Source organism: Stigmatopora argus, chromosome 10 (genome assembly GCF_051989625.1).
Source record: "Stigmatopora argus isolate UIUO_Sarg chromosome 10, RoL_Sarg_1.0, whole genome shotgun sequence".
In the NCBI taxonomy this organism is placed as follows: domain Eukaryota; kingdom Metazoa; phylum Chordata; class Actinopteri; order Syngnathiformes; family Syngnathidae; genus Stigmatopora; species Stigmatopora argus.
In genome coordinates, this window is record NC_135396.1 from 12080636 (window position 1) to 12105395 (window position 24760).

Genomic DNA, 24760 nt, shown 5'->3' on the forward strand with positions numbered 1-24760 from the left:
TCACAACACAAGTGCCTTACTGGCCAGACCTTACGGGTACTGTTTCCAGTCTCTTCTGATTCCATATCTGTCATCCACAGGGAAAATAATATTGAGAAGGAAACAATAACAACATGCCTTGAACCTCCAATGCATCTTCACAATGGGAGTGGGGCAGCTGTCCCCCACAGCGCATTGAAGGAGTGCACCCAGCAGAGTAGGGCACAACAGCATTCTGCCATTGAAGGGAGAGGACTCAACTTGAATACAAAAATGGAATACCTGTCTTAGTGTCTCACTGAACCTGACCACTTTCCATTTGTTTTCATTTAGTGTCTAACTCGTCTCACAACTTTCATCTGACATCTTCTTATTTTAACTTTTCGTTAAATTAATCTGCTGAATAGAAACGGGACAGTTTACAAATGTATTTACTTTTCCGACCTTTGGAATTAAATCAGCATCTGCCAGATGCATTGATAAAATTGTAACAGTTCTCTTGGTTGTTGCCGATGAGATCCTTTTTGCATTATTCGTATGCTTTATCGAATAATAGATACATTTTCAATTATTTGTATGCTTTATCCAATAACAATCTCCTTTGTGTGTTTCCTGTGTCTTTCACCGTAGGGTTCTCCATAACTACATGCTGTGGCGCATTGTGGCAGCGCTAAGTGAACATCTGTCCACCGCCTTCCGAAGCACCATCCATGAGTTTTCTCGGGAGATTGATGGCACCGAGCAGCAGCTGGAGCTGGGAAGAATGTGCCTCACGCAGGCCAACAAACACTTTGGCATGGCCCTGGGAGGACTTTTTGTCCAGCAACATTTTTCCTCACAGAGCAAGGCCAAGGTATGAATGCAAACTGGACCGAATGAATGGAACACTGATTGTATACCCATCATTGTGTCTTGTTTGTGACACTAACAATGCATAAAATGGGAAGGTGGTTTCCAATGTCTGTTTGTAAATGAGGGCTTTTGGCTTTGAGAGGACTCTGGACTATGTCAGCTCATTCAGCCTTCCAAGGAAATAAGAGGAAATCTATAAAGAGACCTCGGCTACACATGCTGTATGTAGGTTTCTTGCTGGGGAAAAACTGGAAACCCTTTTTTATTATGAATTTATATTCTCCGTATTTCTCTCCTATACTTTATCTCTGGTTTCTGAAACAACCGGATGATTCTTATGAATTCTATCGATGGCAATCAAAGTGCTCTCCCAGACAGTGCTCACTAATCCTTGTACTTGGGCCCTCTATCACCTATGGTCCCCGTTTCTCACAACTTGATCCTTCCACATTGTTAATCTTATCTCATTCTTTCGGCATTTTCAGGACTTTGGGATATAGTTTTAAATTGATTTTTTTTAACCCTTATGACCTAATATAGTCTCAAAGTTTGCCTGTAAACTAAAGCAAAACTTGCTTTGAGAACAGGGGTGGGAAAACTATTCCACTAAGGCCTGCAGTGAGTGCGGGTTTTCTTTCCAACTCGTTTAGAGGACACCTCTTCACCAATCTTGTGTTTTACAAATGCTGTCAGGTGCTTTTTATCCAGGGAAAGTTCATTGGTTAAACTGTCTGGGCTGGTTTGGTTGGAACCAAAACCTGCATATACAGGGTCAAACAGCGTGAATGGTTGCCCGTCTCCATGTGCCCTGCGATTGGCTGGCCACCAATTTAGGGTGTCCCCCGCCTCCTGCCCAAAGTCCGTTGGGATAGGCTCCAGCACCCCCTGCGACCCTTTTGGGGATAAGCAGTTCAGAAAATGAAATGAAATTTAATATATATAGTCATCGATTTTTTTTCCTACTACAATTGAATGAAAAGATAACACAGTAAGTTTTGTTTTGTTTCTTTGTTTGAAAAAGGATCTGAAAGGCTGTCTTTGTATTAGGAGTCTGAAGGCCAGCTTATATGAAGGCGTATTACCCATATAGCTCCGTAAAGCTGCCAGTTTTAATATCCAGCTTTACAGATGACACCACAGCCTAAAGAGTAAGAATTAATAAGTGTCTAGAGCCCTTGTTGGTAAGCAAGAGACAGCTTTCAACGCAGTGTTTTATCAAACATCCAATATTGAAGGGTATTCACAATATGATGGAACAGCTGAGATTACCCCCAATGAAACTAATAAATGATTTGAATTATTCCAACTTTAAAGAATAAAGTACAAACAACACATTTTGTGATTGATTTTTGTGTTTGTTCCTTTGTTAGTTGAGTTGTATGGAAAAGGTACTTTTTTATTTTTGCATAGGTAGCAAGAATCCATTAAATGATTGCACAAATTTAGAATGAAATGAAAAAGCGATTCTTTTCATTTCTTCCCAATATCATGTTATCGTTTGTGTTGTTGGCTTTTGAGACTATTGTGGAGAGATCTCCGTCTTTTGCATTTAAGCATGGAATCACAATTGTGTACTTCCTCAATCTCCTCGCCGCACTGGCTACGATTTGTTGGACCCACAACAGCATAGTCAGATTTATATCCGCTTTTGTCTCAGTGGAGGTCTGTCATAGTTTTTATTTATTTAGAATTCTTCATCGTTTAATTCACAAGTAGTTTCTTGTCAATGAACTAAAATTGTTCCAACATCTGCTAAAAATATTACCAGTCTCCTGCTAGTCTGTTAGTTTAAAGGAAAGAAGCTGCGTGGGGGAAAAAAAAATTCTATTCTAAGGGAATGTAAAATGTAATGTGATCGCCTCCAGGTGCAGGAGTTGGTGGAGGATATAAAACATTCCCTGGACTTGCGGCTGCAGGAGCTCGACTGGATGGATGAGGCCACCAAGGAGGCAGCCAGAGCAAAGGTTTAAAGCTCTACTTCTACTTCCATCTCAGGCCTGCGAGATCCTGTCAGTGTGAAATTTGGACTTAGTTTAGTTTTTGACAATCCTGAGTATTTGAACGATTGCTTGCTAGATGAAACCAGGTGATAGAATACGTCAAGGACTTGACTTTGAGAATACGGATCTCTCTGTGGTGCTGATTTAGGGTCTGCACAGCAAGATATCCTCTCTAATACATTTACAATGCGGAGTTATAATCCAGTTATAGCGCCTTGCTGAATATAAAGAGCTTCCCTGTAATCCTATTTCACTTGGTTCGCTTGATTATTCGATCTGCGTGCTTGGCCAGATGTGTGCGCCTGACTCTAGACGAAAATGTCAATGGAATATAAGAGTGTTCTTTTTTCAACTCACTTTCCTCTCTTACTTTGACCCTCATCGTCATTTCCTTCCGTTCCCCCTCAGTTGAAGTACATGATGGTCATGACAGGATACCCAGACTTCCTGATCAAACCTGAGCTCATAGATCAAGAATATGCGGTAAGTCATAAGCTCTTACTTTCTCACCATAGCCATCCACTTCATAAATGATTTTCCATCAGGCATTCTCATGTATCAAATAGAGAAAGCATACATTGTGCAGAGAAAAAAAAAGACCCCATTAAGTCCCCTGATTGAAGCAAGGAGCAAATTCACAAGTGTGACATGTAAAGAGGCTTACTATACTACATACCAAGTGGGTTCATGCTATTTTAGATACCTAAATAAAAAAAGGAACATTTCATTCAGCCATAAAATTCATACAAAACAACTGCAGAATGCGGGTTTCGCACATTTTACAAAAAGGTTTTAAGGAGAAAAAAATTAGAAATCAACAATGGCTGTATTTGTTTAAAATAAAAATTGAATGACGATAAATAAAACAGATTGCCTCATGAAAATTTCAGGTTGATTTTCTTTAACAGAGGTGCATTCATCATGAGCGCATGGTTCATCTCAAAGTTGGTGTCATTCGGGGACAAAAAAAAAGCTGGCAGTGCAATTGAATGCATCTTTTGATTGACATTAAGGCAAAGCAGTCAATCTTTCATGAAGGAAGCAATGTCAGAGCCCCTTAAACCTATCACCCACCCTCTATGGTGTCTGGTTTTTGATTGCCATGTATGAGTCACAACACCTGGAGCACATCCGATATTGTCTGGACAACCCCCCAGGATATCATATTGAGGAACATTTGGAATTTTCCTAATAAAATCACACTAACTACGAAAACAGAGCTTAAAGCGAGAATGCTGATGAAAAAAAGATATTTGCTTTTATATACAAAGGGTTAAGTAAAATATAGTAGATAAATCCAACCCCATGTGGCTGTGTCATAAAACCAAATGACCAAAAATTATTAATTTAAAAGGAAAGGAAGCATAAAAGCTGACGTAGCTAACCAATTGCCAGTAGATAATAATGGGCATAAATGGAATTTGGACTCTGTAGTTTTATAAACAATCAATGCAACTTTAGTTCTCTATCTTTTAACTCCCCAGTTCTTATATTGTTTGCAATAGTTTTCTTATTATTACATACCTGTCAACTTATATATTTTTCCTGTATTTTATAAGTTTTTTATCTTTTCTAATTGTGTACGCCATATAACAATGTTTGTACAGGATTTTTTTAAGTGCGTTTTTTTTTTCTAAAACCGATCTCGTTTTACCCATTTCGGCTCTAATCCGGATCATCTCGGTCACTGGTGGTCGACGAAAACGTCACCGTCGACTGCCAAGATTGTCATGCTTAAGCATGACTTTTCACTATATAAATATAGCGCGTCAGCAAGCAATGTACCCAGACAGTCAAGATGTCAGCGTCATACAGCGACATCTACAGAACTTTGAATTTAGTGCAAACAAAAGGTGCACAGACTGATGGGGCACCCCGTCCACTTTGGGGAAAAATTTACAGTAAATATGTGCCACGTTGCACGGTGCGATTTATTATCACTTATTAAGGGGAAATGAAATCATTAATAAGGGGAGCAATTGGCTTAGGTTACAGATGTGTTATTTTGTTTGTTTTTGTTAATCACCTTATTTCAGCCAACAACTTTGTTCAAATTGTGATGAGCTGTATATTGTGGAATGTTGTTTTGCTATCAGAAGTAACAGCAAAGTACTCTACACTAAACAATTGGTGTCATCACATCTTACAGTTTGATGTGGATGAGAAAACCTACTTCAAGAACATTCTTAACAGCATCAAATTCAACATCAAGCTATCAGTCAAGAAAATTCACGAAGAAGTCGACAAGACAGTGTGAGTTTCCTCTTTTAGCAAATGTGTCTGCAATGTCCTCTTTAGTCTGACATATTCTTCCTAGTGCCATTGTGACAAACAAACAGATTTCAAATTGAAACACACAAGCAGATCCATTTAGTTACTTATCTGCAGAAGCCAGACAGCAGGAGCGTGCTGTGAAACATGAAGCCCATTTTTTTTTATAAAATGCAGCTGGCTGATATTCCTGGATTGAGTGATTCTCTGCACTGACACACATTATTATTATTCCAAGTTGCCCAGAACAACTGCTCCATTAGCCCACGCTCAATACCCTAAAGAGTTGAATCACGTACTCCCCCTTTATCAGAAAAAGTGCATCTTTCATTGCCTGATCTCTCCATCTTGTCACTGAGAAATAAATAAATGCTCCTCAGTCTTGTCTTGTGTTTCGCTTCTCTCCGACGCTGCACAGCCCAACGTGCAAGCATCAGTCTTTCCTTTCTGGAACAAGGGCATCATTCACTTTCAGAGTTAGTCATTGGGGGAATTTGGTGGGAATCGATTGGTCTGGCTTCAAGTGGATTAGCATAGAGGAACTGTCCTTGTTTTCAAGTGCAGAGAGCTGTGACTATGGGATCACAGGCTCCGAATGCAGGGGTTTTTGCAGAGATGAGAAACGAAATGTTTCGGGATTTCATTCAGTACATCTGCTTGTGCGTGTGTGGGTGTCTGTCTGTCTGCCTGTGTGTGGTGGGATGCTTGGTTTGATATCTCTACAGGTGGATTCCCACCCCACAGGCCCTAAATGCCTACTACCTTCCTAACAAGAACCAAATGGGTGAGTGGTTGTTAAGACCTTAAGTATAGAAATATTGCTCATTTAATTAGGAGGGAAAAGTTGAAATTTTATTTTTTTCCACTCTTTGGTGAAGACCTCGTAATGGCAAAGTGGATGAACCGTTAGCACACATTCCTTTCAATCAAGTGATTTTGGTGTTCCAGAATTTCACATGCATGTCCAAAACATGCTTGATTGGTTTTCTTACTTAAAGGAGCAATATGTTAGACTGGTACAAAAAAATGGTACTTGAAGCTCTTTCGGTTGCCAGATAGACTTTCCAGACCGTAAAGAATTAGACCTTTACTGACTTTGATGGGGAAAATGCTCAAATTGTCGGTGCGTGTACCTCGCTCTAAAGGCCTAACAAGCAGTAACGCCTTTTCAAATACAAATAGCCCCTCTCCATCAGTCTTTCTCTTGTCATTCACAAGAAGGGTACATCTTGTATTACCTGCTAGACTTCCTACTGTTTAAATCCCTTGCTGTTGAAGAAAATCAATGGTTTTCTCATAAACTGATGTGGAAGGAGGTCAGACAAGCCATATCCCACACAGTCCATTTTTTTCTTATTTTGGATGCTTTGACAGTCAGTTTAATTTCCTACACACTTTATTCGTAGCAATTGCAGTTTTTGTGGTTGTTTATTTGTTTATTTTGTCCAATTCCAAATAGCTGCTAATACACTACTTTAAAACATACTGCTGGCGCGCATAGCGGGTTATTAAGTCTTTCTACAATTAAAATCTCTTAACATCTACTATTATGTGTTCGTCACGAATATAGACTAGTTCAGTCGTGTTCTCGGCATGTGTTTTGCTCGCTATGTTTGGCTTTCGCGAATAATAGAAAAACGTACACTGATACCACAGGCATGCGCAGTCATGAAGGTTTGTTCCCAAATAATAAGTTGACATAAACCACCCATCTAGTTCAGAGTAAAAGCTTGATCGGAATGAGTTTGATCAGATCACAATATTACATACGTATATAAACATAATCATATATGATATATTACACAAAGCTTTAGTCCAATCAGGCTTTTAAGCCACATTAATGTCCATCCATTCTACACCCCTTATTTGCAACAGGGGTGCTATAGCCTATCCCAACTGACCTCGGGTGAAAAGCAGACGACACTCTAAACTGGTTAAGAAAAATGTGTCCTTGTAACCGTAGCCAGAGTTTGGGGGATCAAAACTTGAATTTGGTCTTGCTATTAAAAGATACATACATAATACACAATTGTTAAAAGTTTGGGGGTCACTCAAACAATTGTGTTTTCTGTAAAATGTATTGACATTCAGTCAAGACAATGCAAAAGTTAAAAAATAATGATTCATTTATTTTTTTAATTTCACTAAACCACTTCTGGAACAGTTTTGTAACTACCGTTATCACTGCATATGTTGGTATGTGTCTCTAGCCAAAACCTCAGCTGTGACAAGGGAAAGCTCACCTGTTGCCCCAATGATGATAACCAGTATTGTAAACCGATTGTGCAAAAATTCGATTTCATTTGGCACTTGATCAATGCATGCATTAATTTTGAGCATGGATGCAGTAGATGGGGTTCAGTACTCAAGCTATTTTACTTTAATTTAATGCATGACGTGTATTGTTGTGTTAATCACTGCCACCAATAATATGCGCAATCAGTTAAACAGCTTTTCTTTTTTTTAATTCTCAGCCCAAGTTGGCCTGTGTCTTGATAGCAATAGGGAAAAAAACTCATGTTTTTACCATACTTTATTTGGCTTCTTTTAAGATAATATTTGCCCCCAAAATGTATTCCTTGAAGTGAATCGGTTTAGTAGGCCTCCATCTCAAATTAATTTTATACACCCTCATCTCAATAATCATGCAAGTAATGTAAAAGACAAAAAAGGCAACCTTATTATATTCAATGCATTTAAATGTGTGCCTCGCAGCACATCTATTTTATGTGATGTTAAGTCTACAGAAAATTTAACACTGCGTGTTTTACATAATGTGTCACCATATCACTGTACTCATGGTTTACTATAATTCATTGCACGACCCAAAATCACCTTAAGTTTAATTACTATATACAGTAAATAGGGAAAAGTAGTTTCCTCCACCCACACAGGTTCTAACAAAATGGCACATTTTACAGAATGAACACATGCATCTTTGTTCAAATACAGTGCTATATATATATATATATATATATATATATATATATATATATATATATATATATATATATACATACATACATACATACATACATATATATACATATAGATACATATACATACATATATACATATACACACATATATATACATATACATACACATATGGAGATATATATGTATATGTATGTATATATACATACATATATGTGTATATATATGTATGTGTATATATATATACATATACATATATATACATACATATATATGTATATATAATATAATATAAAAATGCACTTAAATCATCCCAAAAAAACTAATACATTTGACTTTAACTGTGGAGACCGTGACAAAAATGTGTTAGGGGTAAAATTAAATGTAAAATCATCAGGTTTACAAGACGTATGTGGGGAAAGGCGTTATGGTTTTGTGAACAAAATGTTATACTGACAATCTAACGTGTTAATAGTGATATGCTCAGTTTCTATATTCACTCTACAGGAGAGGAATTAGTTTGTCATGAGGTGTGTGTTTTCTTTTTCAGTTTTCCCAGCTGGCATCCTTCAACCCACTTTGTACAACCCTGAATTCCCACAGTAAGTGTTTGTCCTGCTTATCTCTCACCCCACAGCTACAACTAAGTGAGAAAATTAATTACGAAAACATGGATCATTAAAGTCTACATTATTCTGGCTAGCCTCTTTTTCCCAGAAAGCCCAGCACAACTGATTTAATCAATCTAACGACTGAGTCACAAAGAGCTCAATTAGTGAACAAGGTGCCTTAAAAGGAACAAGTTTCATTGCTAAGTCGTCTCTCTGAATTTGAAGTTATTGGACTGAACTTGTCTATCACTCATCTTTTTTCTTTTTTGTTGTTCATTTTGAATTTTCATGTGATCTACCATGCATTAACTTTACACCAGACTTTAACATATGAATGCGACACCTGACATATATCCTATTAGTTACTAAGAATAGCCATTTTCATCTACTTGATTTTGTTTCAATGTGACTCTTTTGTTCCATTCATTTATTCGAACTATAGAATAAAGATTTAAGATTTTAAATACAGAGCAGCAGCTAAAATGACATTAACTTTGCAAATGGCCTGTCATACACTTCTTCTTCTTTATCTTTCTTCAACTTCATTTTCAAACCATTATTGCATCAATTCAACCAATGAGCTGGTTTTGGTGTGCTTTTGAGAAGTGATATAACCAAATGCATCAGCGACGATAGAAACGCCACTGAGCATTTATCAGATTTAACCTCGTACTTATATGACTGCTGCTCATGATGGTTTTAACACAAGCGCAACTATTTAACCTAGGCCAAATTGGTGCACCTCACAAATGAGATCATTAGGGCAAACAGTTTGTGTGTTAAACATTAGGGGGGACTTTTATGTCTTCATTAGTGGAGATTGCCACTAATTCCACTACCTGCTGCTGTGCATGCTGATAAATATGAATTAATGGTTGTGGTGACATGTCCTCGTTTTTAGGAGCCCCAAATTCCCAAACAAGCATGCACATGTATAGACACACATACATGAACACACACGCACACACACTTCATGATCACATGCAGTAATTGGAGCTTCAATCAGCCAGTTAGTTTTAGCGGCAGGGGCCGGCTTATTGCGAGGCAGCGTATCGACTACCTGTCAGAAAGTCATTTTCAGACGTAGCCATGTGAATAGTCCTGAATCTGCCCTCGAATTGGACTCCCTTCATTTTATGTGCTGCAAGGTTTCCTGTATATGTATATTATTTGGATCTAAGATGAGTGATTGAATTTCTTCAGAAAAATGACATTCCGGGCTCCCATTCTCTGGTGCAGTTTGTAAATTGTTAAGCACTATGCTGCATAGAAAATTGTGTGTTTGACTTGCATGAGTAGGCTCAGTGCGCATTCCCATTAAATGGCAGACGGGCGTGTGTTATGGTTTGCCATATTTGTCCCCATTGTCCTCCATTCCCAGAAATGTAGTTAACTCACTGAATGAACCTACAATGTGTTGCATGTACTTTAGAAAAGAAATATGAAATTATTGAATTGAATTGAATTGAATGGATTTGAATGGATTTGAATGGATTTGAATGGATTTGAATGGATTTGTATTGATTTGTATTGATTTGAAATGATTCCAAATGATTTGAAATGATTCGAAATTATTTGAATTGATTCGAATTGATTCGAATTGATTTGATTGGAATTGATTGGAATTGATTGGAATTGATTGGAACTGATTGGAATTGAATTGAATTGATTTGAATTGAATTCAATGCTTTTTATTAGTGTACAAATAAAAACAACAAACAAACAGACAAATAAATAATCAATAAATGATAGCAAAAACTAATAAATAAATAATCAATAAGTATTCACATAATAAGTAGTCAAGAACATACAAATAACAACAACAAACAAAAAATGAACAGATAAATAATCAAAATAATAAATAATCAATAAATAAGTAATAAATAAATAAGTGGGCGAAATAACAAGCAGTAGTCAACATAATAATAATGATAGTAGGATAATCATTTTCAACCTAAGTAATTGACCATCTCAATTCCAACACTTTTGCTTCGCACAAAGGTAATGTAAAACTTTTATTTCCTGAGTTGTGTATTTGATCCAGATGTGGAAATGTTGCAGATCTTTCGTGTAATAATATTGTCTTCATTTCTGCTAGGTCTTTGAACTATGGAGGAATAGGAGCAATCATTGGCCATGAGCTAACTCATGGGTACGATGACTGGGGTAAGAAAACTTTGTGTCACCAGTAGAATTCCAGTTGTGACTGTTCCGTCCCCGCTTTGTGGTTTCCTATTTCGTTAAAAATTGTGGTTTTAAAATAACACTCAAAGCTTTCTATCATGCACAGTCTAACTTAATCACATCAGTCGACGTGAATACAATTGTACTTATGTGGTTGTATCATTGTCATCATCATTGCTACTGTCACAATGAAATTTCCCGAATACGGGATGAATAGAGTTATCCAATCCAATTATTGCATACCTTTTCAACAATAATCCTCATTCCAAGGGGGGCAGTATGATCGCCAAGGAAACCTCCAGCAGTGGTGGACTGAGAACAGTTACAGAAATTTCCAGAAGAAGACTGAATGCATCGTCAAACTCTACGATAATTTCACAGTTTACAATCAGAGGGTGAGTTTTGATCACTTTGTCTATGGCCTCTCCATTTTCAAAGGAGGGTGTTTCTTGGAACAGAATTTTGAAGTGGAGAAAGAATATGAAGAACAAAATCAAACCTCTAAATAGCTGTAATTCAGTGTTGCTTAATCACAAGCCGATGCATGAATGCTGACCTGGGTCGACGGATAAGAAAGGACCCAAGTGTATGTTTTTATGAGACTGCCAAAAACTTGGAGTAGTTATTATTCATTTTGCATTTGAGTAAAAGGGATAACAGATGCTCTTTTAATGTGTACTTTTGGACCACAAAGCAGTTGATAGAGAATCAACAGTGCCTAGGCTTGTCTGCAACCACATAACGCACTTCAATTCAGCCTCATTTGCTTAACTAATCCACTTTTCCTTTGGATGGTAGTTGTCCGCCACATCACGGTTGTGCTCATTGACGCATTTTCAAATTATCACTGGCCATGCAGTTGTCGATCAGATTCATCAACAATTTATACTGATTGGGTTCTCAATTTATCATGAGGATTTCATGATAGGTTTTAAGGACTATACTTGCTAAATACTGAACCAAATTCCTCCCTCTTTTTTGTGAGACTGTTTTGAGCTGAAATTTGCATTTGTTTAATCATCTTGTGGATTGTCAATTATTGTATTTTTGGGGACTAGAAGCCTAAGTAAGTCACGCCATAGAATGAAAGGATGCACTATTATATATTTTATTGCAGCCTATTTAACTAGAAAAAATCAAACCCTTAAGGCTTTTAACCCTTTAGAGAAAGTGACACTTATTGGCCATTTATTTATTTACATTTAAGACCTTTAAACCTTTATATTGTATGTGACTATTTTCCATTAAAAAATACTTAATTCTTTATTAGCGTTTTTCATTACTGGTACTAATAATTACGTTTTTTAAAGATGTTTTATATAATAATAAATACATTTATCAATCAATACAATTTAAAGAAAACTAAGCTAAAAAAAAAAAAGATGAATAAAAGCAAATACACACTGATTACCACCAATTAACCAAAATGAGAAGGTTAATATTTTGGGGTTTGTCTTCTCAAATTCAAATTTGTTATATTTGATCATAGGTTAACGGTCGCTTGACGCTGGGGGAGAACATAGCAGACATGGGAGGACTCAAGCTGTCATACTATGTGAGTATTTTTAGTTCATGTCATACTGATAAATCATAAATAAATGCCATAGTAATATAATATGCAGAGGAACTAAGGATATACGATTCACATTATATGAATAAGTCTTTTCTGTTTATGAATTCTGAGCCATACCCTGCCTGCAGAGGTTTTGGTGGGCTTTAGAAGACTTGAACAAATCAGACCCAGACACCTTAAAGATGCTTTGTGTGGAATTTGAATTTTTTCCAATGATTCATGCATGTGAGTGGGCAAGATGAGTGTGCAACCTATTGAGATTTCTTATCCGTGTTTTGATTGAAATTTCTTTTGAAATATAACGCATTGACGCATCGTAGCTTTTATTTTAATATTATTATGTCTTACTCTATTTGTGCTTTCTAGACACCGACTCGCCAACAGCCGGAGAAGAGTTTAAGTTTAAACGTAAAATATTACAAATTAATCCAGTTCACCACATTTTAATGAGCTGTTTGCAGAAGTGAGCAAGAAGGACCAACTAAAATTGCTTGAGCATTTTCGACACAAATTGTCTTGCAAATCTGATCAAATTAAATCATAGATGGAATGGGATGATTGTGATAGGATTTGATTTGAAACATTGGAAAATTGGCAAAAATGTTGTTGTGGAAGGAACATTTTCTTTTATAGAAAACGTAAAAATAGAAAAAACATCGGACTTAACCACGAAGTGGCATTTAATTATTATTGTGTCAAAGCCAAAAGGAAAGAAGAGTTGAGATGCTTGCATGAATTATAATTAGCAAAGGGTATTATTAGTCTTAACGTCTGATGAAAATGTCAGCTACTGTGTTTTATATGGAGGTGGCGGGATATATGTGGGCAATTAGGAATGCTGCTCCTCTAACTAACAAGTAATAGTTTTGCTGTTTTGTAATTATATCCATCTCCACAAAATGATAATGCAATGAGTACTTGTCTTAAAGTGGTTGTGGCGGGAGGGTTTGGTTAAATTAGACAGTGGTGGCTTTGTACAAGTTAATTGAGTGTTGTTTGATGCACAGATTAGTGTTATATAAAAGCTTGATCTTTTGTTAAGTAGCACTCACTCGATTGCTATGTGAATAAGTGTTGTCTGCCATTTGTGATGTGAACATTCACCACATACACAGGGTGTACTGTTGTATCAGTGCAGTGGGAGATAAGGACTCTTGCTTCTTTCCAGAATGTGGTTGCTGCTTCCATTATTGAAAAGAAGCAGCCAGCCACCACAAACAAAATACACTGAAGAGGAGATGGCAAAGCGCCACCAGCTGACTAACGGTTGACATTCTGACAAAGCCATTGACTTTGTCGCAGCAGTATGTGAGGCGGAGTGAAGGCTAGTTCACTGCACTAGGCAGAGTATTAAAAAATGAGTCCTGATGGCGAAGGTGGCGGCAATAATTGCCTATACATGATATTAACTAAAAGCCAGTGTACAAATAAGGCTTAAAATGATATTTAAAACATTAGCTCGGAGTACCGAAATGCAAAAACTTGCTTATTATACACATCTGTAGCTGTTTCGGGTTCAATTACTTAGTACAGTTGCTTACTTATTTTATGACTGTTGTAGGAGCGCTCATTATGATCATTTATCATACATTTGTTTCATTTAGTACAAGCTTTGCCTGAATTTGTAAAGTGCATTTGAAAGTGAAAATCCAGAAGGATTTCTTTCTTCTTTATGGACATTTTTGTGGATGTCAAACGGCATATCTGACAGCTGCATACAGTGATAATTTTAAAATACATGGTCTTTTATTTAAATTCCTCCATGAATTTATCCTAATTTGGTTACTTGTTAGATCTGCAATTTGTCAGAAAACGGTCTTCCTTTTTACATGTAAAATGACAATGACATAATCTGATTTAAAGGATTTTAATGATTATAAATTATTAATAGACTCTTAACAGTAAACCAAACAATCCTGTCAATTTACTTGACTGTATGCCGGGTGTGGGAACCTCTACTTTGGTGAGCTGCTCGTGGATTTGAACCTCTGTCTCATTCCTAACCCCAATCACTCTGTGCAGGCATATCAGAAGTGGGTGAGAGACCATGGCCCTGAGAGGCCCCTGCCAGGACTCAAATATACACATGAACAACTCTTCTTCATTTCCTTCGCACAGGTACCAAATCTTCTGCTTACTGTATTTTCCGTACTACAAGGCCACCTTCAATGAATGGCCTATCTTAAAATTTGTTTCACATATAAGGCGCATCGGATTCTAAAACGCTGAAGTAGTAGTAGTGGTGGTTGGTTATGGTGGTTTTGGTGGTAGTAGCAGTAGTTTGGGATTTTGTTAGACAGCTATACATCAACTAGATCAGGAGTGTCAGACTCGGGTTGGTTCGCGGGCCGCTTTAACGTCAACTTGATTTCACGTGGGCTGGACCATTTTAGATATAATATTTAAAAAAAAATTATAAATGGATTAAAAGCCCTGAATATTCAGTTTTTATAGATCTAAAACAATGTTTATTTTAGCTTTTTTTATATATATTTTTAGATTTTACAAAATGATTTTTAACTAAAAACACAAAATTTTGAATAAAAAATTACAATTATTGATTTAAAAGGGGGAAAATCTGGAAATTTAATAAACATCTATACTCTTCATTTGAATTTGATCCTAAAACAGAAAGTCGGCACTCATGATTTACTTTGCCGGGCCACACAAAATGATGCGGAGGGCCAGATTTGGCCCCTGGGCCGCCACTTTGACACATGGGAACTAGATGAAGCTGTGCTAAAGGGAATTTCATGCAAAGATGAACCAATCATGATCCATAAACAAAGTGCATTGGGTTATAAATCGCTTTTATTTTTTATTTATTAGCCTCCACTTGAAAGTTTGCTTTTCAAACAAACCTAATCACCCGATGACTTACACTAATAACCCTGGTCTCAACTGTATCGTTCTAATCCATTTCTATTGCAAATTATTTTATTTTATTCAATTTCCATCTGAATTCCAGAACTGGTGTATGAAGAGAAGATCTCAGTCTATTTACTTGCAGTTGTTAACGGATAAACATGCACCAGAACACTACAGGTACCGTGAACACATCTAATTCACACTTGAGTAAACACTGCATAGATGGAATCATTAGGAAGTTATAGATATGTTTAATTGACTGGAATTTTATTTTGCCTTGTGCTAATATATTATACATTTCTCACCTTTCAGGGTGATTGGAAGCGTTTCTCAATTCAATGAGTTTTCCCGCGTTTTCCACTGTCCAAAGGGAACCCCCATGAATCCCGTTGACAAATGTTCGGTATGGTGACCTCCCTGTTAATGCTTCTTTTGGACACACAACCAGCTCTCAATTGTCACAGGAAAATGGACCCCATTCATCCCGAGGATGAAACCTCATCCTTTCACTTTAAGCAGTGTAAAAATATAGAATTAACTCATTAATTCACCAGCCAAAGAAAGCATTGTCTACTAACCACACTAGCCTCATTATTCATGCACATTACTTGTATTATTGATGATATCTATATTTTTATATTTGATTTTTGGATTTCTTTTTTTCAAATCATTTATATTTTTCTATTGCAGCAACCATCATTATGTATTTCATACAGCAGGTGTTTTTCTTTCTTGTTTTTTTACTGAATAATACATTTTTTCAAACATTGATCCTCTGATGCATCGACTAGAAAATTGGCAGCATATCAGAAGAGGTCAAGGGGTGATTTCACCACAGACTGAAGCCGGTGTCTTTCTGAGACTGCATTGTTTATGCGTGGCTGAATGTTGCCTCTCTCTCAGTTCTGTACTGTATTCAAGTTGGCTCTTGCTCGTGTGGTTTAGAGCACCAAGCTCACTGTCATGACCGATGTATCGTTTGCCTGCATTGTACTCTTGTTACAGTATTTGTACCTTTTTAAGCGCTGTCGAGTGTTGTATCTTTTTGTAAAGGGAAAAGTCATTAGTATTGTCGTTTTTCTCAGGAAATGTAGCGCGAGAAGTCGGTACAACTCTCAACTCATTGCTCAAATTGAACAACTGGTATTTGTACATCAAAAGATCCTGATTGGGCCCGAAACTTAACCCGGTAAACGAGAGAGAAGCAGTGCATTTGATTGGGTTATGTTGAACTCAGCTAACAACAGATTATAACACGGTACATGCAAAGTGGTGCCAGTGTCCTTTTAAAGAAAATGCTTTTGTACACCAAATGTGAGTCAGGTGTTATCGTTGTATGGTTAGTTTTGCGGAAAAGAGCATGTTCCCGCCCTTTGATATTTTGCACCCCACAGCTCACTCGAACACGCATACACGTCACCCATCCAAGACATGACTGTACAACTGCAAATTTAATTGTGGGCTATCGCTTCCTCTCGATGGTTGCTGTTCAATGTTTGAATAAATACAATCAAATTCCGGTGTCACGTTTGTGTAGCTTTGGGTCATTGTAGCATGTGTGCCCACAGTTGATGTCTTTTAGCAGTGGTCATCGCAACCAGTTCACAGATGGAAGGGGACCTCTCTTTATCAAGTTTGACTGTTACCGTATTTTCCAGACTATAAGTCGCACTTTTTTTCCCTCTCTGACCATGTTATGTTAATTTTTCCTTACTATAAATGTTTTTTTTTTAACAAAAAATGCCTTACTTCAATGGCCTTTAGTAACAAATAAAGGCCTTACTATATATATATATACATGGTCTATTTTTTTTTGAACGAAAAGAAGGCCAACTTTACGTGGTCATTTTTTAACAAATAAAAGCCTTATTCTAGATGCTAATTTTTTAAAACAAATAAAAGCTCAACTATACTTGGTCTTTTTTAACAAACAAAATGCAGGATGTAAATCAGTTGGTCATTATTAGATATGTCAACACGGCATTTAGCTGATCTCTAAAAGGTCATTCACCAGGCAAATACCTGCTGCATGTTTTGTTTTTGGGACTATTGAACAACCAAAAGAGATAAACATTCATATAAAAATGGTTAAAAAGCCCTGTGACGTTTCTGTAACTTTACTATCATAAATGGATGCCTTATAAGAAAGAGCTGCCCTTCAAAACTTGATAAGCACAACCTCTCCCTCGTCTTGGGGGTGGTGATGGTCACAATAAAACTGCTGCCAAGCTCTGCAAAACTCCAAGATAACAAGGTTTTTAGTGGGTTGATGTATAAGCTTTCAAAATCTAATCTATGTTTGACATCTGCGTCAGGAGGAACTTTTGGAGTTTCCTCATTTTGAGGACAAACAATCAAGATCGTTTAATTTATCTCCCTACAGTTTCATCTCAACTTGTCTGTCTTCTATGAAAGTGAAGTTTTCCAGCTAAATTCAAAATGTTTTCAGCACTTCATTTCAAAGTGGAATATAACACAGTGCTCACATACTAATTTGCATATTTTACCCTCTAACAAATAATTGAAGGGATAAGTAACTATATGTTGCTAGAAAGCAGAGTGGGGATTTTTTTATTTTTTTTAAGCACAGCTCTTTTGACAAAACTTACTAATATATACGTAATAGCAAATACAATAAAATAAAATCCCATCAGGTGCAACGTTCCCTCTGCAACTGTGCAATATATATATATATATATATATATATATATATATATATATATATATATATATATATATATATATATATATATACACATACATATACCTATATATATTGCACAATTTTTTTCTGTATCATTTTACTGTGAAATTCATTGAGTGGCAGGTCTCCAGCCAATCATTGGATGCGATGCAATCACCCTACGCAGCCAATCACGGCATTGACCGCACTTGCGCATGAAGCTAAAGCTAACTCAGCTAACGTGCATGTGATATATCTACTTCCCAAACCGGCGTTAAAAAGATCTGTGCGTCTTTTAAGTTGAAAATGGCTGTCGGAGTATGTGCAAATAGAAGATCAAGCATTGTAACTGGGGAACATAATTTGTTTTACGAGTGTGAAAGGTCTGTTCTGCAAAACATGCAGCAGAGGTAAAGTTTTGAGCGAGTTTTTCGATGGAAAAATGGACATTTGTAGTGAAATCAGACGACCTCAACGACAGACGCGAAAAATAAGGTAAGTCAGATTTCTGCAAATTCTAGTATCATTGTTATATTCTTTATGTTTATGTATGGATATTAATTATTAAATGTTAGGGCTAGATCATTAATGGGTAGTAAAAATGCACCTGGTGATGCAGACGTCATACTAGTGTGTGTGACCATAGCGACCAGTTCTGATGTTGGACTGACTGGTCGTCAGTGTGCTCAGGTAGGTTGTCTGTATGCACAGATATATGAAAAATTAGAGGAAACATTGATCGGGTGTATATATCACACATTCATGTTGGGAGATCAGTGATAAAATGCACAGTAACTTTTAACTATCGTGTGATAAAGTTCTTTTTTTAATTACAAAATCACAAAAGTGAGGACTGCTTTTTTCCTAGAAAGGAACTCCTGTAAAAATGCACTTATTTTTCGTGGTGAGGTTTATCTGACCTTATCTAAAGGATTGAGTCCATATGTTCACCTATTCATCAATGATAAAAATACAAATGGTGTTTGATCCTTGAACCTACCATCAAATACTCTACTTCATAATTAATGTGTCAGCACCACCACATAAATGTCTCATAGTCGCATCCATTGGGGCTAAACCGATTTATAATAAATGCAACGATGTGGTTTCATGCTGAAATTCGGTTTCTGCTTATGTGGGACAAGAGCGACCTCCGCTGGTAAAAATGCCAATCTACAGTCGCTTCGACCCGTCCGTTTAGTATTCTATTTTGATTTTTAATTGTTAGCGTTAGTACAATAAGAGTTCTGTCACCTGACGGGAGACAAATGGAAACAATTTTCAGTTTTTTTGACCATTCTCGTCAATAAGTCGGATTCAAAAGTTGCCCTTTAACCCTTTGAAGAGCAACATAGTATTTGTTTTGATTTTGTAAGCGCGTGACTGTTTTTTGGCGATTAAAAAACATTTTCTACAATTATATACTCTTAATTTATACCTTATAAATTAAATGAGATGAGATTACTAATTCACTTATTCATATCTTATCCTCAAAAGGCTCACTTCTAATTATAAATTCATATAAAAATTAAAACGTTAATAAAAACACAGAAATTGGGAATTACATTAAAATGACAGAAATACAAATTGATTACGGCTCCTTGTGCAACTTACTATAATTGTTTTTTTAATTATTATTTTTCCATAATATTAAACTCATTGCTTGCCATTGATGACGATAGATGTTCAAACTGGGAAGACTGGGTGCTCTTCCTTCAGTGCCATTGACTGCACTAGACGTCCAATCCATTTTCACCGGGAGAAAGTTCATTCATTTGTCCCTCCCTTCAAAATTGATCTGACGTCCACCGCCCTCAATGGCAGCTAATGAATTAAATGAGTGCCCAGCGAATGTTAAAAAAAAAAAAAATCATGGATGAAAGGGTTTAAATATGTATGTTAAGTTTTATTTATTTCATTTTTGCAATGTCAAAAAGTGCTTCACCCAGACATATCAAAGAAAAGAAAAAATCTCATAATATAACAGGGAATAAATAATTTTGAAGTCTGAATATTTGCTTCAACAAAGGTATTTCATGCAGTCATTTTAATGTGCAAAGAACGTTTTTTAGGGGTTGAAGTAATTAATCAAATTTAAAGTTTAAAAACACATTATTACTTCATGAATAAGCCTCGGCTGCACAGCAGCAGAGTCGAACCCAGGATGGGGAAGCAGAAAAAACAGGAGCGAAGTGTTGGTTGCACAACTTAGTATTTTAAAGCCAAAATAATCCTACAAAATAATAAAAACTGGGACAAAGTTTAACTTAATAAAAACTAAACGGAGGAGACGCACACCAAACAAAGAGGCAAAACACTACTCACTCAATTCAGTACAGGAAAACAGGAAAAAATACTCCCACAACCAGACATGCCAGAACACATGGTTTATATACACAGACAGGGGTTGATGACAAAGAAAGGGAAGCCAAGCATACAAATTACGCACTCAAGGATAACACACCCATCCACCAACCCCGATAACGTGACAATTACAAATGGAATTAATTTATTCTCACGGGGATCACAGGGGCGCTAGAGCCTATCCAAGCCAACTGTGGGCAGCAGGCGGGAGTAAAAATAGAATTTGTAAGAAAATCTCCATATCTGCTGGCATGCATTGAAATTTTCAACCATGATACATTTATAGTCCCGACATGATAAAAATAATAACATTGTTAATCATTATAATGATGAAAAGCTGGTGGACAAAATGGTGTGTTTCAAGTGCTGCATATTACATATGGAATTCCTTCTCACAACGATTCCAGGGGTGCTGGATCCTATCCCAGCCAATTTTGAGTAGCAGGCGGGGAGACACCCTGAAGTGGTGGCCAACCAATCACAGGGCACAAGCAAAAAGACAACCATTCACACTTATACCCAATTTAGTGTTCAAAACCCACACGGGCCCAAGGAGTACATGCAAACTCCATGCAGGAACCCTCGATCTTAGAAATGTATGTCCGGCGTGCTCATCGCTCATCATTCTTATCATTGATAATTAGTGAGCACTCTTGGAAGATTCGAACTCTCCTCATCATGACGTTTTGCTGAAGTCATCTAGTTACAGCAGGTCATGAAGTTTTATGTCTATTGATATCTAAAAATAATGAATTCAAGCGTGTATAAACTCTTCACAAGGTAAGTGTTATTCTGAAGTAGCTCACATATTATATTCGTGTATATAGAGACTTTGACTCTGGTGTTGTCAAATAATGATGCGTGCGTGGAGGACGGCGCTTGGTCAGAACTTGTGTATGACAATAGATTTACGGAGCTGGCTGCAGATGACTTCGTCAACATACAGGAGCCTGTCTTTGACCTCAATATTATGTCGTAGTTCCAGCTGGCAGCGCACCAGCGCCCTCTGTTGCTCTTCGGACTGATCAACTGTCGCGTGCAACCTGACAATGGAGAAAAGTAGGAATTAACACCCCAAAAAATGTAATTAGATCGATAACACGAGATGAGCATGTCCTGACTGGACGTACTTGGAGATTTGAAAAGAAAGCTGACCGACTTCTGCGAGGAGTTGTGATTGTGCCGGATCGTGGCAATGCTCTTTAGTGGGCCTCTGCTTACGCACACTCAGCCTTTTCTGAGCCAAACTCAGAAAACGGTCATTTGCTGTGACAGCCACGATGAGATCCTCTCGATTTTTCTGCTGACTGGCAAACTCCGACACAACCTAGCGCAGAACAACAGGCATGTCAAATCCCGGTAGCTTGGTTTAACACTTTCCACACTCGGGTTCAGAAAGAGAACTGAATTTCCCTGACGTAGCTATCAGGTGTTTTTATTATGGGGCAAAATCTTGGGAATCTCAGATTGGTCACCAGTGATACCAGTTTGAGTTCTTGGCTAGTAGTAGTACAGTATATGAGGATAACAAGTAGATGGTGGAAAGCGTCACTTGAGGATTTCCTCAAAATGCATTGCTCAATGTGATCTTTGTGTCATTCATTTGGGATAGTTTTCCCATAAATGACAATGGGATTTGCTCAATAAATCACAAAAAAGTGCAAAAAAAATGCAGAAATAAAATTTTTTTCCTGCAAACATTGTCACTTCACACAAGGTGAAAAACCACACGTAGAGCTGAATGCAACACACCATGGTGGACGCCAATGCCACATTGCAATCCAATTGGGAATCAGAGAACTCAGATGATGAATAAAACTCATCTGCCAACCCAAGAACAGTCGCTACCACGATAATATTTTAATTTTTTGGGACAAAGGAGTACAAGCAAAATGTAAATGGAAAATATTAAAGGGTGCGCTGAATATTACCAAGTTGCCGATTCCACTGCATAGTGCCAAAATTGTTATATCTGAGTTACCGGTACCTTACCAAACACATACCGATTGGTGCACAGGCAGGTTTCAATAATATATCTTTAGTATCAAAGTAGTGATCCCAAATTTTGAAAAATATTTCTGTAAACGGAGAGCCCGAATGTTTGGGGGATATGTTTTGCATTTGTTTTTCACTTCCAGTAGATAAAAAAATTCAGTGATGGCCCTGCCTTAGTAAGTTGCTCTTCCATGTGGCTTTTGACAGTCTTGAGCTGCTTGATGTTGAACTGAAAGGCCGCTGTTGTCGCGTCGAACTGCTTTTGCATGTCGGCGGAAGTCTGTGCCAATAGAGACTCCACCAGGGCCCTCAAGGAGATGGCATTTTTCTTCTGCTGCTCCGCTTTGGCGATGTTGAAATCAGAGTGGTTCCCCCACTGAACAGGTGTCACAAAAGAACTGCAAAATGATGACATTGTCAAAACTCTTATTATTTGAGTACACAGTAAATATTTCTAGGCTAAATCAATGATTGAGACAGATCGTTGTCAAACTCAAATTACAAAGGGAATAAACAAGAAGAGCTTGGATGTTTACCCTGAAGCAGCATTATTGGCATTTAACATTTTTCCCTTGTTGATAAGGGAATTTGGAGTCATTGCGGCACACGAGGTATCCAAGTCTTGTGCCACATATTTCCCCTTGAGGTCCTGTTCAAGTTGAAATTTGGCCGTTTGGTTTAACCTGGGCGGTGAAATGGAATAAATACAAACGCACACTTAGGGTTGATTATTTTTCCAAGTGATTCCTTACCGTATTTGCTCAGTGATCTGCTTCATGACACGCTGCATGAGGGCCATGACTCCCTTGGTGAGGTCACCTTCCTTCAGCAGGTCTCTGCTCACTTGATCATTCACCTTCTCAGAGGGTTTATTTCTGCGCACAGGCATTAGTACTTTACATTAAACCCTTTGCTCTCAGCATATATAATCCTTCATCCCCCAAATATAACCTGTAGAATTATGTCTGTCTTTTGGCCCTTCCAGTTTGTCCATTTCCATTTATGCCTTTCTTCTGCATCCACCTCTCGAACACAGACTGCCCGGTTGTCTATCTTCTGTTTGGTTTTTCTCAACTCTCTAGCCTGGCAGCGCTATCCTCATCACTGTTCTATCAGTTATAGTACTCGCCATCTTTCATCTGGTACTTTAACTTTGCCCCCAAAACATCTAACCATGAGCCTATCCAACATGGCCACCCGTTAAATAAAAACGCAGTTGCAATATTGCCACTTCTATCCTCGATTCATACAAGTCACTCCATGGCTACTACATCATGCAATTCATTTCAAGCTACAAAGATACAATGCTATCCTTTCAGAGCACTCTTTGCACTTTTTTGGTTCTGCTAAGCCAAGAAGAATGGTACGTTGTAATGTTTTTAAAGGATAGAAGTATTAATGTGCCACATTGGAGTTTGGTGTACTCCTGTTGTTGTTGTTGTTGTTGTTGACTATATTGCCTTGTCTGCACAGAGAAATTAGATACATTTTTAACGATTTGATCACTAACCCCGACTTCTAAGATACCAGATGTGTGGTAATGTGTCTTCTTTAGAGGTTGGAACAAAAGCCCGCATCCAATGTGGCCCCTTAGTTTGCCCACTCTTGGTTTAGTTGCACATAGTCATTGCATGTAACTACTTCACATCATTAGGAAATGAAATTTATGGTAAATCTTGCGACTTCTTTCTTCCCATAAACCGTTTTTAGTCCCCACAACATTAAAACAATTTGAACCCAACTCGAAATTGAATTTAAGGCATGTTTGTAATTCGGAGGGATATTCAGTTTTCAGATGACTAATAAGGAAACCTAAAAGAGGAGTCTCATGAAAATGAACACACCAATCACGATGGTCAGTGAAAATACAAGAGGAGACCAAAGGGGTGAACACACATTTTGCTTTAAATGGTCAAAGATCACCTCAATATCACAATTTTAACGACTTAATTTGACTCACCTTTCTTCTATACAGAGAAGAGTGATTCTAAGAGGCTCTTTGCACAACTGAATGGCTTTCGTCACTCTGTTCTGAAGTTGAATGAGACGCTCTGTCTCCAAAACATTCTCCTCCAACTTCTGCTCCAGCTCCTCCTTCACAAACTGAATGTCTCGGACGCGGTGATCTGTGCAACACCAAGCAACGTCTCATGAATTGCAGCGTTGTCTTACCATGTGAATGCCGTTGTGCCATAATACTTACCCAACCTCTCGCTGTCATCGTCCTCCAGGCGCTTGCAAGATTTGCTGCAATCCTCAATCAGTCTCGCGCATTCTCCTCGAAAGAGCTTTGATTGGTTTCTAATGACATTAATACTCTCCAGAGTTGAGCCATCCAGCAGATAGGTATTCTTCCCCCGTGTAGACATCCTTCAACAAATGGAGTGGGCCACTAAGCAAATCAACAGAAAAAGAAATCAGCTAAATAGTGTGGATCTATTCT

At 37.5% G+C, this 24760-nt stretch overlaps 2 protein-coding genes across 3 annotated transcripts in view; one reads left to right on the forward strand and one right to left on the reverse strand.

Moving 5' to 3' along the window:
• Positions 1-16801, forward strand: part of ecel1 (endothelin converting enzyme-like 1) — a 35244-nt gene extending 18443 nt beyond the window's left edge. For both annotated transcript variants that reach the window (XM_077612050.1, XM_077612051.1), the window contains exons 8-19: positions 610-832; positions 2697-2795; positions 3240-3314; positions 4981-5084; positions 5828-5886; positions 8590-8641; positions 10749-10816; positions 11105-11229; positions 12324-12389; positions 14430-14525; positions 15376-15452; positions 15588-16801. In XM_077612050.1, coding sequence (XP_077468176.1) covers positions 610-832; positions 2697-2795; positions 3240-3314; positions 4981-5084; positions 5828-5886; positions 8590-8641; positions 10749-10816; positions 11105-11229; positions 12324-12389; positions 14430-14525; positions 15376-15452; positions 15588-15687 — 1144 coding nt within the window. In that variant the 3' untranslated portion in view covers positions 15688-16801. The remainder of the gene's footprint in view (positions 1-609; positions 833-2696; positions 2796-3239; positions 3315-4980; positions 5085-5827; positions 5887-8589; positions 8642-10748; positions 10817-11104; positions 11230-12323; positions 12390-14429; positions 14526-15375; positions 15453-15587) is intronic.
• A 4153-nt stretch (positions 16802-20954) lies between these two features.
• tekt1 (tektin 1) lies at positions 20955-24715 on the reverse strand. The gene is made up of 7 exons (XM_077611892.1): positions 24521-24715; positions 24278-24443; positions 23070-23192; positions 22854-23000; positions 22490-22715; positions 21453-21649; positions 20955-21365 (listed from the first exon to the last, which is right to left on the reverse strand). The coding sequence occupies exons 1-7, from the start codon at positions 24684-24686 to the stop codon at positions 21206-21208; spliced, it is 1185 nt and encodes a 394-aa protein (XP_077468018.1). The 5' UTR covers positions 24687-24715; the 3' UTR covers positions 20955-21205.
• Between the last annotated feature and the right edge of the window lie 45 nt (positions 24716-24760).

Bases quoted from the DNA above. Each gene is read 5' to 3' on its own strand.
- tekt1 (XM_077611892.1), bottom strand. From the start codon at position 24,686: ATGTCTACACGGGGGAAGAATACCTATCTGCTGGATGGCTCAACTCTG. The intron at 24,444-24,520 runs GTAAGTATTATG...GGTGTTGCACAG, and splicing joins CGATGACAGCGAGAGGTTGG to ATCACCGCGTCCGAGACATT. The intron at 22,716-22,853 runs GTAAACATCCAA...ATCATTTTGCAG, and splicing joins GCCAATAATGCTGCTTCAGG to TTCTTTTGTGACACCTGTTC.